The sequence below is a fragment of the Ursus maritimus genome, unplaced genomic scaffold (genome assembly GCF_017311325.1).
Source record: "Ursus maritimus isolate PB19 unplaced genomic scaffold, ASM1731132v1 scaffold_26, whole genome shotgun sequence".
Lineage (NCBI taxonomy): Eukaryota > Metazoa > Chordata > Mammalia > Carnivora > Ursidae > Ursus > Ursus maritimus.
Window position 1 is genome coordinate 24,912,209 of NW_024425119.1, and position 15,367 is coordinate 24,927,575.

A 15,367-nucleotide genomic window follows, 5' to 3' on the forward strand; every position below is an offset into this window, starting at 1 on the left:
GCAGGCTTCCCACCAAGCAGGGAGCCCGATGCAGGGCGCAATCCCACTTCCCTGGGATCATGACCTGAGCCGAAGGCAGACGCTTGACGGCTGAGCCACCCAGGCACCCCTCCTCCTATTTGTTCTTGAACATACTCCAGTAAGGTTACCCCAGTGCTCCACCGAAACAGCTCTGACACCAACGGCCTCCACGTTGCTAAATCCGGTGGTCATTTTTCAGTTCCTAATTTCCTGACCTCTAAGCGCCAGAGTGCCCAGGGCTCTGTCCTTAGACCCATCTTTTCTACATTCTCACTCCACAGGAAGGCCATCTAGTCCATGGCCTTAAATGCTGTCTATTTCATTGGATGGCGTTCAAGGTAATCTCCAGCCCACACCCTTCCCCTGAATTCCAGCATACTTACAACCGTCAATTCAACATGTCCACTTGAATACTTCCTAAGGTTCTCAAACTGAACGTGTCCAAAACTAAATTCCTGATACGTCCTCCCAAACCCGCTCCTCCAACAATCTTTCCCAGAATGGCAGTTCTAGCTCTCACGTTGCCCCGGCCAAAATCGTAGTCATCTTTTACACCTTTCTTCAACCACTCCTCTGATCAGCAATATTCCCTGGCTCTCTTTCAAAATATATGCAGCCACTCATTGGCCAAATCTGGGACAATTTAACATGAAAATAATGATAGTAATGGATTATTATCCAGAGGATTACGAATCCATGGGTTCATGTATATAAATAAATAAATAGGGGAGAAAAGAAATCTCTTGCTTACAATAGAATGCCAACTAATATTAAAAAATGATGAAATTACAAAATTGCCATTGGCAACCACCTAGTAATAAATGCTGAAAGGGAAAAATATAATGGGGAAACCTGGCAGACACCACTAACCAAACAGTCAGGGTTATCACCACCAGTAATGGGACAAATAGATATCAAGTGCGTCCTAAGAAGGGCACAACATCGATTTTCTGTATTCCCACCAAAAATGCACAATGTGAATTTAATCATGAGGAAACATCGGACGAACCCAAACTGGGTTCTAAAAAGTTAGCCTGTACTCCTCAAAAAGGTCAAGGTCTTGAAAGTTAAAACCAGACTGAGGAATTGTTCCAGATTACAGAAGACCAAAGAGATGATTCAGTTAAATGCAACATGTGATCAAATTGTTTTTTATAAAGGACATTAGTGGAATAACTAGTGAAACTTAATAACAACTGTAGATTAAATAACAGTGCTGTATCAAAGTTAACTGTGCATTTGGTCGTTTTTACTATGGTTACATAAAAAATACATAGAAATATTTAAGGGAAAAATATCTTTCTGTCTGCAACTTACTCTCAAGTGGCTCAAAGAGTCGTGTACGTGTACATACATGTGGAGAGAGCGTGCACACGAGCGCACCATAAAGAATAAAAAGCAAATAGCATCATACGTTCACATGTGAGGAATCCGAGTGAACATGATGCAGAAACTCTTTGTATTTTTGCATCTTTTCTGTGAAACTATTTCAGAAACACACACAGGATGATCTTGCAACGCCTCCACTGCCACCCTCCGATCTAAACCACTGTCCTCTATCACCTGAATATCCACGATCCGTCTCCGTGTCTCATCCTGCCCCCGACTTTTCTCCTAAAAGCAGCTGGAGTGATCCCACCAAAACAGGAGTCAGATCATGGCACTCCCTGCTCAAACCCACCAACGCCTTTCCATTTTGCTCTGAGTAGAAGCTTCTGCCTGCACTGTGACCTACCAGGCTGCACCTCTCCCCCTCCTCAGGCTCCTCCAGCCACGCTCTCGCTGCTGTTCTTAAACACACCAGGAAGGCCCCTGGCTGAGGGCCTTTGCTCCCTCCGTCCAGCAGTACTGCCCAGACACGCATGACTCCCCGCCTCGCCTCGGGTCTCCACTCAATGGTTAGCTTCAGCATGGGCCTCCCTGGCCATGGCTCTCGAACTTCTCCCCTCACTGTCACTTGTTATCATCCACCTTTCCTACTGAATGTAGCTTCTTAGCGCTCAGCAGTCTCACATGATGCATATTTTACAAATTTATCTCGTCTGTCTCATCTCCCCCGAGAAAACGCAAGCTCCAGGAGCACAGTATTCTGTCTGTTTTGTTCTCTGCTGTATCCCTGTGCCTGGAACAGAGAGCAGAACAATGGAGGGGCTCAAAAGGCATTTGCTGAATGAATGAAGACTAGACAAGAGCATTTTTTTAGTACTCTTAAGTTCTGGATTGGTTGACCTAGATCTGCAAAGTCAAAGAAGAAATTTCGAAGTTTAAATCCATATACTCACCAAGGGAAGAACAATTATCCTCCTTGGCCTCAAAGCTGCAAGCATAAGTGTGAGCAGGAACATAAGCAGCAGAGGTATTTAGAAGTGGGTCCCGAACAATGACGTTATAAATGACACCTTGTCCTCGGAGAGAGGAGAAGGAAACACTTGTCTTATCGTTAGCTGTTAGGGTAACCACCTGAAGCCAAAAATAACGTGTGATTTGCGTTCAGAGTTTTTTTTAAAAGGCTATCCTATTATAACCCCACCTGCATGTGATATTAAATTGTAATATTAAATTATAATTCTTGTTTAAAATACACACCAACCCATTCAGCGCTCTCAAACAACTGTCCTACACAGGTTATATGTGCTAATATAAGCAAGTTCTTACACAAAGTGCTTCTCAAGTTTTTGTATAGCGTCAGACGTTAACAATGTAAGTAAAATATGATATAAAGTGTAAACATTAGGACAAAATAAAAAAAAACTTTGTCGTCTACTAGATTGTAAACAACACAATGGCAAGGACTAGATCTCGCTCACTGGTCCTTCTTCCCTCAGTACTTAGCACAATGCTTGGCACACAGTAAGTGTTCTACTACTACTGCCTATGGGACTGTCAACGGACAAGTGTTTATGAACATCTCACAGAGAGGACCCGTTTACCTGGGTCCTTATTTCTGCAATAAGAAAACATTCCATATAGTTACATTACGCAGTGGTCCTTCACTTCAAAACTTCCATTTTAAAGGTCGTCTCTTAGATAGGTAATATATGTAACAGAAGAAACAAAAGCCCTTTTTAGCCATAATACACTAATACATTCCTGTTAATACAAGTGAGAACATTTAATATTAGAGTTTCAGGAATAATTATAAGCCTCTTAGAAAACTTCTACTGTTTAAAAATATTGCTTAGCCTTCAAAAATGTGTTTCTGGCAAAGGACTGGTCAAGTTCAACAAAACGTTAACATTACCTCCTGCTCCATTTTTATGGTGAAACATTCAACCTTATAGAAATGCTGAAAGAATAATACAATGAATAAACTATATACCACAATTTCAATTTAACAATTGTTAATATTTAATTCTACTTCTTTTTTTTTATTCCTCCTTCTTCCCCTCTATTTTTTCCTGCTGAATCATCTTGCAATAAGTCGGATATCATGACATTTCACTTCCAGTGGGCACATCCTAAAACGCATTTCTCAAATTTAATGTGCCTATAGTCACTGGGGGGAGGGTATTAGAATTCAGATCCTGATTCTTTTGGTAGAGGAGGCACCTGAGAGTCCACTTTTCTAGCAATCTCTCAGGTGATGCCACTGCTACCCATTCATCTACCACACTCTGAGTAGCAAGATTAAGAATAAGGATATTCTCTTCTATACCCATATACCTTAGCTCACCTAAAAAAATCAATAATCTCTTCTCTAATACACAGTCCATATTCAGATTTTCCCACATCTTTTTTTTTTAAGATTTACCTATTTGAGAGAGAGAGAGAGAAAGCACCCACGCAAGTGGGGGGAGCGGCGGAGGGAGAGAGAGAGAATCTCAAGTGGCAGGGTGGGGGGTGTCCCCACGGCTCCATCTTACTACCCATCTGAGCCAAAACTGCAAGTCGAAATCACAAGTCGGACAGTTAACTGACTAAGCAACCCAGGTGCCTCCCTCCCCTGCCATGTCTTCCTAGCTTTTCTCCCCCTTAACCAAAATCCAACCATTTCATGCATGGCGTTTGTCTCTGATATCTAGGACAGTCCTTCCCATCACTCTCTCCCACCCACCCAATGATTTTTAAAGAGATTAAGAGCAGTTGTCTTTTGTTTGTTTGTTTGTTTGTTTGTTTTGGGGTGGGGGGAGAGGGAGAGAAAGAAACCTTAAGGAGGCGTCCTGCCCAGTGCAGAGCCCAATAAAGTGCTCAATCTCATGACCGTGAGATCATAACCTGAGCTGAAATCGAGTCAGTTGCTTAACCTACTGAGCCACCCCGGCACCCCCAGATCAGCTGTCTTATAGGGGTACCTGGCTGGCTCAGCTGATAAAGCTGTGACTCTTCATCTCATGGCTGTTAAGTTCAAGCCCCAGGTTGAATATAGAAATTAGTTAAAAATAAAATCTTAAGGGGTGCCTGGGTGGCACAGTTAAGCCTCCCACTCATGGTTTCGGCTCAGATTGTGATTTCAGGGTTGTGAGACTGAGCCCCTTGTCGGGCTCCACACTCAGTGCTAGAGTCTGCTTAAGATTCTCCTTTGCCTCTCCCTCTGCCCCTTACCCACCACCTGTTCATGCTCTCCCTTTAAAAAATAAAAATAAAATCTTAAAAAAAAAAAAAAAGCAGTTGTTTCGTAGAACATTCCACAATCTGGATTTGTCAGAGTATGCTCTAGGTGTCCAACCTGTTCTTCTACCCCACGTATTTCCTATAAACAGGAACTCCAATAGACTGAATTCAGGTTAAACATATTTTGCTAGAATACTTCACAAGTGATGGGGATGATGTCAGACTGAGTCACATGAGCACATAAGGCAAGCTACCTGCTATCAGTGAAGCTAACTGACCACATGGATAAGACCAAGACCATCAGATCATCCCACTCCAAAAGTAAGTTTTCCCTTTGCAATTAGAATTAATCTGAGCATGCTGGGAATACCCCGTTCTCAACAGTCTTTCACCTGCCGATTCTTCCCTGAATTATTTCAGTGAGGACGGAAAATGGTGATTTTCTAAACTTATTATTCCTTCTACATTGACTGGCCAGCATTCTTCCATGAGGAGCCTTCTTTCATCAGTGAGGATGAATTACAGTGCCTCTTCGAAAAGGCTTAATCATAAATTCCTTCCCTACATCGATTTCCAGAGTAATTTGGTATAGGAGTCTCTCCCGATGACTATCAGTATGGACTTGTTTTTATTTATTCAAAACCTATAATCAATCATTACTCTTTTTGATGACTGAATTGCCCCAAAGTTGGCCGGTGCAAGCCTCTTCAAACAGGCTCCGACTCTTTTCAACGTGCCCTCATGAGTCAACGAGGGTTTCCCTGAACTCTGGCATACGATATTCTAACTCTTCACTGAAAGTTAAAGAGTAACCTAAAACGGTCCTGTTACATAAATTCTTATATTCTTCATGAGAAGAAACATGATCTTTAAAATTTTTTATGTAAAAAGGCAACTGGTAAACTTATCCAAAGAGCTTCCAAATTTGTGAATAAGCATGATAAGTTCTCTTGTATAAGGCTCCTTCTTAGCATGTGACCATGACATCCTAGGGGACACAATGAAATGAAACGTTGCTCTGCAATAGACTGAGGGCCTGGGCTAATCACATAGGCCACTGCTTTCTATAAAATCCGGTAACCCATCAACCTTCTGGAAGTCAGAGCAGTCTAGAAAAACTCTACCCATAAACCATCAGACTGAAAGATAAACTTCTATATTAGACTGCTATCAGGTACCTTTTAAGACATAAATCCTGCCCTCCACAAAAATCATCTGTAACATGAATCTCAAATTTTAATATGCATAGGAATCACCTGGAGACCTCAAAATGCAAATTCTGATTCAGTAGGTCAGGGGTGGAGCCAAGGAGTCTTCAGTTCTAACAAACTCCCAGGTGGTGCCGATGCTGCTGGCCCATACCCCACACTGGGTATTCCAAGAGCTTGCAGGGGTTCCAAAGGTCAGAGAAAACTTTCGCTTCCAGTTAGAGACTTCTGAGATTGGGTTTAAATATTAATGACAGGGGCACCTGGGTGGCTCAGGGGGTTAAGCAGCTGACTCTGGTTTTGGCTCAGGTCGTGATCTCAGGGTCATGAGACTGAGCCCCATGTGGGGCTTTGTACTCAGTGCAGAGTCTGCTGGTCCCTCTCCCTCCCCCTCTCTCCACGTGCACATGGGTGCTCTCTCCCTAAAATAAATAAAAACAAAGTATTTTAAATAAATAAGTAAGTAAATATTAATGACAATGTGTATATCCTTAAACAGTTGCTGTTTTTAAAAAAAAAAACAAAAAAACACTCTACTTTTATATTTGCCAAAAGCTTCTATCTAATAGTTATGGGAGTACATAGAAAAATCACTTTCCTCCGTAGCTCAAGATTACCCAGTCATCTATGTGACAGCAACTAAAATGTAACGTAATTTACATGCACCTCCTCAAAAGCCAACATCACTTTGGGGTATCACTAGCAAGACAATGACAGAATGAAAGAGAATAGTGAGAACCCCAGAAAGATCAAGGAAACTATAAAGAAAAAAAGCTCCTGGTAGCTTCTCCCCTTCTCAACTCTTACAAAAGTCTCACAATCTGGCCACACAAATTGTAAGAACCAGACTTACCTTGATAGCATTGGCCTTCACCTGCGGCACCTCGGCCATCCTCTGCAGATGCTTTAGCAAGCCCTCCTGGGTAAGGTCATTCTCGGGCAGAAAATACTGATAGACATCGTACAGCAACCTCCACCTAGAGTCCCGTCCCGTCCCAGTGTCACACGGCAGAGGATTTGTGCCTCTAAAGTCAACCAACAAAACGGAACATCAATCTCTTGTGGTGCATGTCTCATCTATAAAAGGAACCAAAAGCTCAAATTTCAAACTTCTGCAGCAATTCCAGTTTTGGCATTACGAAGAAAAGTAACATACTGAGAGGCAGTATGGTTAAATAACCAGATGCTAACGTTAGTCAGGCGTGGAGTGACATGCCAGCTTTGCCACTTGTTAGCTATGTGTATATGGGCATGTCACTTAATCTCAGTGACCCTTAAGGAACCACCACCTCTTCTTAATAAAACTGGCAGGATTAAATGACCAAGAACAAAGAGCACTCAGCACTATGGATGATATACAGACAGCATTCACATGTTACTCAATGTTAGCTAGCATTGCTAGTAAAGTAGAAACTAAGGCAGAGTTTTCATTAAAATAACAAAATGCTTACAAAAATATAAGGGTGTTTCATGGCTTCAGAATGCTTTCCATATTCAAAACTCTACAGAAACTAAATGTACTTCTAAGCTCACAATAGAGAGTCAACATCTGGCTCTTGCTAAGAATGGAGGGCAGACAATATTAATTGTAAGTGACAGATCACATATGACTTACAATGTTTAAATTACCTCCATTCCAAAATAAAATTAAACATTAATTCAATTTTATGAAAGAGAACCGTGGATTTGCGGAGGTCACTGACTCTACACAACAGCTAGTCATGCTGTCCTAAAAGCAGTTTTAAGAGATAGAAAGACAGACATACCTTGCATAGCCTAGGTTTGCTGGGGCAAATTTAATAGTTGTCTCAAAGAAATTATATTCCAAGTAAATGTTGGGATCAATATCTAAATCAAACTCCAAATTACAGCCTCCAGGGACAGGATCTGGACGAAAAATAAGGAAGTTACTCAACACAGAATTCTCCTACATTCAAATTGTACTCAGAAAAACAGAACTCTACTCGTACAAGAACTTTCCATATAGAAGTTAAATATAATAGAGCTTCTGGTTTTGTACTACCTCATGAACTGAGGTTAAAGAGGGAAAAGTTAATTGAGATTGAGGGCTCTGGAATAGAGGTCAGCAAGTCTTTTCTGTAAAGGGTAAGATGGTGACTATTTCAGGCTTCACACGCCTGATGGTTTCTGTGGCAACTACCCAACCCTGCCCTCGAGGCACGAAAGCGGCCACAGACAGTATGTCAGCAAGGGAACATGGCTGTTTCTAGTAAAACTTTATGTACAAAACAGGCAGAGGCTGGATGTGGCTCATGGTCTGTGTTTGCCAACCCCTGCTCTAGAGCTGAAAAGGTCTGGAGACAGATATTCTTAAGCTGGTATCCAAGAATGGGCTTTGGAGGTCCCATGAACACCTTGAAATTGTATGCCAAAGGTTGAATGCATGCATTTCTTAAGGAGAGATGTTTTTACTAGATTTGGGGGGTCCGTGATCCCATAAAAAGAGCTTAAGAACCCAGGGACAGAGGGGAAAAAACACTGCCAAAGAGAAAAGGCACTCCATGGGCAGTAAAGAAAGGGGTGTCCACTTTTCACATGCTCCTTTAAACTGGAAAAACGATGGTGTCATCCTCAGTGCTGGAAAAGTCTTTGTGCACATAAAAAAGTAAAAATAAAAAAGACCTCAAAGACTCCCAAGACCATGTATTGGAATAGCATTTGAATATTTAATTTCATACAAATTTTAGGTATTTCATTTACATTAATAATGTAGCTAAAACAGCTCTTCTTATTAGGAATCCTGTTCATGACGTTAAGCATGACAAAACTTAAGAGAAGTCACTTGATATGAGCTCAATTCTATGCAAACGACTGTCTATGGTAGACTCAAGTGGAAAGATTAAAATAAGACAGATAAAGATAAACCAATTTAAAGATCTACAAGATCTCAACTTCATACACTCATCCAATCATTCCCACAGCTGGGTCCTGGTTTCCACCAACTGTTGGAATTCTGGTGGTTGACTTCCCCTGGCCGCATCTGGAATGGAGAAACCCAATGTGCATATCTATTTCAACGCTGCTCTTCTCTCATACTCTCCTTTCCCTGCATTTACAAATCTCTACCACACCCGAGAAAATGATCTGGATTGTAATGGAAGCTCTACTCTAATTTTTCTTTGTATACTGTCCTTAATGAAAACCCAAAGTCTATGGTTTTCTATCAGGTCATGACCTTTTGCTACATAGAACACTGTGTAAGAGTAAATGAGTAGTCTAAATATCCTCACCTCACCTTTACTCCTCAATCACTGTAATCTACTTTTCATCCCCACTAAAGGCCACTCTTCGTTGCACTATCATATGGACACTTAGAGTCACCTCCTTGACCTCTCTGCAATGTACTATTTACCACTCCTGACTTAAAGCAGAACCTCCAGGCTCTTCTCTTACCTCCCTGACTCCTCCTTAGTCTTACACTTATTCCTCGGCAGTTAGCATCACCCAGAAACAGTGCCTGACATGTAGCAGGCACTATGAAAATATCCACTATTGTTTTTGCCCCTCAATCCCTAAGTACATGCCTAGACAATCTTACTCGCTTCCATGGCTTTTACTCAGAACCTTGCAGGTGGACATCTAACCTCAGGTCTCCACTCCACGCCCTTGAACTCCCTACTGTGCATTTCCATCCAGATGCCCTACAGCATCTCAGATCCATCGTGTCCTTGAAGTCACCATCTATCCCATCCCGACTGCCTAAACTGTCCACCACCACCACAACTCTCTTTCACCCCTACTTTGCATCGCTATCTCTTAGCAGCCCAAACGGGAAGCCTACGCTCCTCCCTTTTATAATCCATAACCACTGGTCATTGTGTCTCATCAATGCTACCTTCCAAACATCTCACTCTGAGCCCTTAAAGGTGTGCTGAGTCCTGACCCTGCTATGCCCTCTCCACACCACCCCCCATACTGCTTCTAGAGTTGGCTTTCTGACAGATGAAATGCATATCATTCCTCTGCTTAAAAATTCTCTATGCTCCTTCAGAATAGAATATAAACCTCAAATTACATACATGGCCCTTCACATTCGTGGTTCCAGCCACACCCACCATTCTGCCATTCTCCAAATACTCTCCATTCTTCTTCCATGCCTTCCTCTGCCTAGAATAACCAGCTAAAGTGTTCAGAACTGTGTCTTGCCTTCCTGTTACTGCTTCTCCAAGGGCTCCTTAAATTTTTTTTGAATTAATGACTGCATTCTTCTATGCCCTTACCTGGGCTTTCAATCATTATGCAATTCTTTGGCTCCCTTGCTGTTAAAATCTTTGATTCAATATACTCTACCTGCAATAAATACTTTTAAAAGGATTATAGTTTCCCTTGAATTTTCATGAATAAGTTCCACATTTTGGAGAGTCAATAGGAAGTCGAAGATAGAAAGGTTACCTCTTTCTGAGTAGGAGAGTGGGATGGCCATGTTTTGGACAGGCTCAGCATCTAAAGTCTCCAAGTGCCAAGTGCACATACTCTGTTCTGGTCTAAGAATGAAAACCAGTCCTTTGTCAGTGCCTGTTCCTGAGGTATTGCGAAGAAGAGTCTGCAATTAGGTAGAAAAGAGTCATCACGAATAGGGTGTTAAGCAAAATATTTAAATTGTAGGCTGGACCTAGTCTGCATGTCCTATTCCAAACCTTCTCAAAACAAGAAGGAAGAAACAAAGACCTTCCTTATAAAGAATTCACCTCTATATGCAGGCACCCAAGCATATCATGGAAGAACTATTTAAATAGATGATCTCTGATAGGAATAGGAGACACACAGTGACATTTCCAAGTTTTTCAATTCCCCAAATTAAGATTTACTATGTCAAGTACTAAGACTACTGTCAAATGACAAAACTGAAACAATTCAGTAAAGAGTTTGGTGTCCTTTATTCAAGGAAAAACAACCCACAGATTAGGGGAGTACAGTGCCTTATAAGCTGTGAAGAAGCACCTGAGGGATTTGGGACAAAAGTGAGTTTTACAGTGTTAGAAAAAGCAAAACAGAAACATGGTTTTCCTAGCATGATTGGCTAGGAGGTCACGGATTTCCTTATAAGGAAGGTGAGCAGGTCCTATTCTCTAAGGTAAGGTAAACGGGCTAGAGCAGAGCTGGAGGACAGTGACTATCATGGTAGGTTTCCTGGACAGGTGTTTCCCGTAAGTGCAAGTTGACTCAGGTTTAGATTTGGGACATGGACCAGGCCACTGAGGCAGCCTCCATCTTGTAGGTCCAATATACAAAATAACTGTATCACCACAAACATGAGCCCCACCCCTAAAGAATTCAAGTTCCGGAAAGTTTCTTTAAAAAACTGAGCTATAATCATCGTATTATAAACTACACATAAAGAATACCATTTGATAAGTTTTGATATACATAGACACTTGTAAGCCATCACCACAATCAGAACAGTAAAAAAAGTTATCCACTCCGTGCTCCTTTCAAATCCTCCCTCACACTCCTCCACTCAACCATCCATTTGGAAAGCTTTTAGAATAACAAAATACTAAGTTAAGAGGTAGTAGATTCAGAGTGTTTTCTTAAAGCTAAGAAAATGGGAAGAAAAAAGTGCCAGATGGGTTTCAATTTGACAAGTATAAGGGAAAACGATTCAAATACTAATCGAGCTGCAGAGTCAACAGTTTCAAAGAACCAACTTCTATGATGACCCCAAAAAATCCAAAGTGCCACACTTCTTCCAGAAGCGTAGAGGAAACAGGAACTACTCTCTTCACACAGACCACTCATTTCTAGAGCGACGTGCAGTTCTGGTCATCATCTTCTCAGTAGTATAAATACAGTGAGAACTAAGGGCAGCCCAAGAAAGGAACATTCAGGATAACTAAGATCCACTCTGCGTGAAAACTGAGGCCCAGCGTGCTGCCCATTCAGGCCACTTCAGTCACATTAGTTAGGTCAACACTCCTTTATCCAAGCTCTGTTTCCTCACATGTAAAAACCTGCGTTGTAAGTACTTTGTTGAACTGTTGTGAGAATTAAATTAATTATATGGAAAACCACAGGGGTTCCTAACTAGGAGCCCCAGAGCCCCAATCAGTTTCCAGAGGTCCCCATGAAATTATACAAATGTATCCCTGCATTTTGATGAGCAGAGTCCAGAGACTTTAGCAGATTCAAAGTCTGTGGCCCCAGGAGAGCTTAAGAACCACTGACCTAGCCCCTAGTAGGCATGCAAAAAATATAAATGCCTTTTTTTCAGTCCTTTCTCCTCCTTCAAATGCTGTCTTTGCTGTGATGTTATGAAGAAGGAGATCGTCTTTGTAGCATTTTACTTTGTCTCCTATGTAAGGGCCTGAATAGGAAGCTTCCTTCTGAATTTAGTGTCAGAAAAACAGGTTGGCTCCCCTGAGGAACTGGAATGATCTCGCCTTCTAAGAAAGTTATGACATTTAACATGCTTTGATTTCGGCTCTGGCTGCAAAGAACGCAGACAATATCTGAGTGGGGGTCATAAACACTGTTAACTCTTTTGCAATTAACATAATTTATTCCTTCCTCTTTTCCTTGATCATACTCTTCCATTTCTTATCTATTAAACTACCAAACACACAATTTCAAAACCTTCATGGTAGGGGCAGGAAGGCTAGAATAAAACATGTAAAATATTTAGTTTGAAAGGTAACATGACCAATGCCTATAGAATATATATGAACTGGACTCAGACCACTTTGTTTAGCAAATTCCAGAATATTAAAAGACAGGCTTATAACAATAGATAGGCTGAGAACAAATGAAAAGCAGCACGACTTCATACTGAAATTCATTTATTAGTCTATGAGGCTCATGTAGGCTGAACATAAATAGATGTATAAAAAGTTAATATAAATGGCAGATCCTTCATGGGTTAAGCTAATCCAGGGCATCTGAAAAACTTCCCAACGGTGAGGCTGTGGTTGAAGGGGTTAGTGATGTCCTCTGAAATAGCGTCTTAAATGCAGGAAGCTGAGCACAGGGCTAGAGGACCTGAATATTGGGCTTCTTTTGTTTCCATGAGACTCCAAAGAATAAAGGTGATCCTACAATGGTCTTAGTAAACTTAGTATACTAACACTATATGGCTGTACAATGATGAAACCCATTAAACCCATTAAAACAGGTGAGAAATCATGAGGAGAGCTTAACTACAGCCAGGAGACATCTGGTAAAGGCCACCTTCTCCAAAACTTGGCAGTTGCTCACCCCCTCTTTAAGTCAGAGATCACCACACTCAAGAAAGGCCTGATACACACACCTCTTAGCCAGTCTAAACCACTAACTTGACAGACTCCAATCTTGACTTTTCTCTTCTAAGGCCATAAAGTTAAACATAAAGAGGCATCAAATTCTAATGTTTCTACTAAATACAAGACCCCAAAATATGGAAATGGTGTTTACAGAAATAACTCTCTGTACTTACCTTAGAAAAAGAAATTGTTGTATTCTGATACTGTGAGTGTATTTGGAAAATAAGGAAAGACGCATTGCTCGAAATATGACGCAAAATGGCGTCCTCTGGAGAGGGCCTCTTGAGCTTGAAGTATCTAAACTTCCCTATGGAAAATTCAAGAAGACCTGCAATGGGAGAAGCATTTCATTGTAACATTTGTACCTGTAATATCGACGTGCAGAAATCACAGACATAAGCATACATGCACTCCTAATTTAATCCTCAGAAAAACCGGGGGAGATAAATATTATTATTACTGCCCCTATTTTACTGATGAGGACAGTTAAGCTTAAGAAGGGGAAGCAGCTAGTAAATGGTGGAACTGAGCACTAAAATATAAGAAAGGTGTTTCAAAAGACGCAAACAAAAGAATCCTCAGGATGCCTAAGATGCCCAGCGCCTAGAGCGAGAACATTCCCCATTGTAAGCAGCCATAACAATTCCATTCAAAACAGGGCTCCAGGTGGTGCCTGGCTGGCTCAGTCAGTAAAGCATGTGACGCCTGGTCTCAAGGTCATGAGTTCAAGCCCTGCGTGTGGTGTACAGTTGACTTAAAAAATAATTCTTTTTATTAAAAAAAAAAAAGGGGGGGTGCCTTGGTGGCTCAGTGGGGTAAGCATCTGCCTTCAGCTCGGGTCACAATCTCGGAGTCCTAGGATAGAGGCCTGCAGCTGACGCCCCACTTGGAGGAGAGCCTGCTTCTCCCTCTCCCGCTGCCCCTCCTCCCCCATGCGCGTGCACGTGCTTTCTTGCTCTCTCTCAAATAAACAAAATCTTTAAAAACAAACAAAAACGGAGCCCCTGAATTTAAGGATTTAACTACCCTAAAGAAGCACTAACAATTGTGAATACACTAATATTAAAAACAGAACCTGATCTAGTGAATTCTGAAGTCAGCCCAGGCCAGAGGGATACAGGTGGCTTCAATTTTATCCCACCAAGTACGAGCTGTGTGATCTTAGGCAGGTTACTTAATTTCCTTAAAGCTCAATTTCTTCATCTGTCAAATGGGACTGTTAGCACCTAGCTTGCAAAGGAAGGTACCATCAACACTGACAAAAATGTCTGAGTGCTTACATGAGGCACTTCACAGACAGTCATACAGTCGTGAACCACAGGCATTCTGGAAAAAGAAGCTTTTGTTTAAGGATCAAGCTCAGAGTCCACACCAGTTTTGCAACACCTCATCTAGGCCTTTCTCGTCTGTCTGCTTGTCTCCGCTTCTGTTTCACTCATCCATTCACTATGTCTTTCTCCCAGCTGCACCCGGTTCTTTCTTTCATCAACCTAATTCTCAAACAATCCACCGAATAGGTTGCCTTTACTTGTGTGGTCCTGGATGCCCATCCCATCCTCTACCCTGCAGTTAGCATCTCTCTGCAGAAATTGCAGACAAGCTCCCACACATTACATAAGCAGGCTTGGGGGGGTTCGAGTCTAAAAATAGAAAAAAAAGATTTAAATTTAAGAAAGATGAAAAAGAGTTGACAAAAGATTTTAAGTCACCAGAGTCCCACTATGGAACCATCGTTTTATTTTAGAAGGAAATCAGAGTCAGTGGGTGGTAAAGGAAAATACTCCAGACATTAAACAACTTCAAACTCATTCTTATGTATTATTTCCCAAACAGGTTAATTTTCAACACTTTTTTTTTTTTTAAACACAGTACTCCATCTGGATGATTTAAAAAAGACTACCAACAATGGCTAACCAAGAAAGCCAAACAGAATATATGAATAATGCTAGGCTGAGATCAAAGGTTACTCTGCGTAAGTTCCCCAAACCTCGCGATGCCATTAATTACCTTCATAACTTTTTTATAATTAATGATAGAAAAAAAAGTCAGTGGTGGCTACGATTTAATTTCTGAAACTCCAGGGAAAATTTTAATTAGTGGCAACAATGACAAATGAAGATGGCATATTTCCTATTTATGTAAGCAGACACATGTTTTACCTTTTATGTAGAACTAAACTCCAGCCAGAACAGAGGTAAAAATATTAGGAAGAATTTAATAGAATCTGGTTAGGGAAGTCTAGAAAATGCGAGGGAGTTTTTGTTTTCCTTTTTATAAAGGGAAACAAGAAAAACAGTTTTTACATTTTCCAGGTTTTCCCATCATCGTGAT

At 41.2% G+C, this 15,367-nt stretch overlaps 1 protein-coding gene across 1 annotated transcript in view; it reads right to left on the minus strand.

Annotated features, from left to right (window-relative positions):
* TM7SF3 (transmembrane 7 superfamily member 3) overlaps window positions 1-15,367 on the minus strand; it is a 36,408-nt gene that overhangs the window by 12,518 nt on the left and 8,523 nt on the right. The window contains exons 2-6 of the mRNA XM_040642270.1: window positions 13,210-13,364; window positions 10,194-10,344; window positions 7,547-7,667; window positions 6,634-6,805; window positions 2,304-2,481 (exon numbers count right to left, since the gene is read on the minus strand). Coding sequence (XP_040498204.1) covers window positions 2,304-2,481; window positions 6,634-6,805; window positions 7,547-7,667; window positions 10,194-10,344; window positions 13,210-13,364 — 777 coding nt within the window. The remainder of the gene's footprint in view (window positions 1-2,303; window positions 2,482-6,633; window positions 6,806-7,546; window positions 7,668-10,193; window positions 10,345-13,209; window positions 13,365-15,367) is intronic.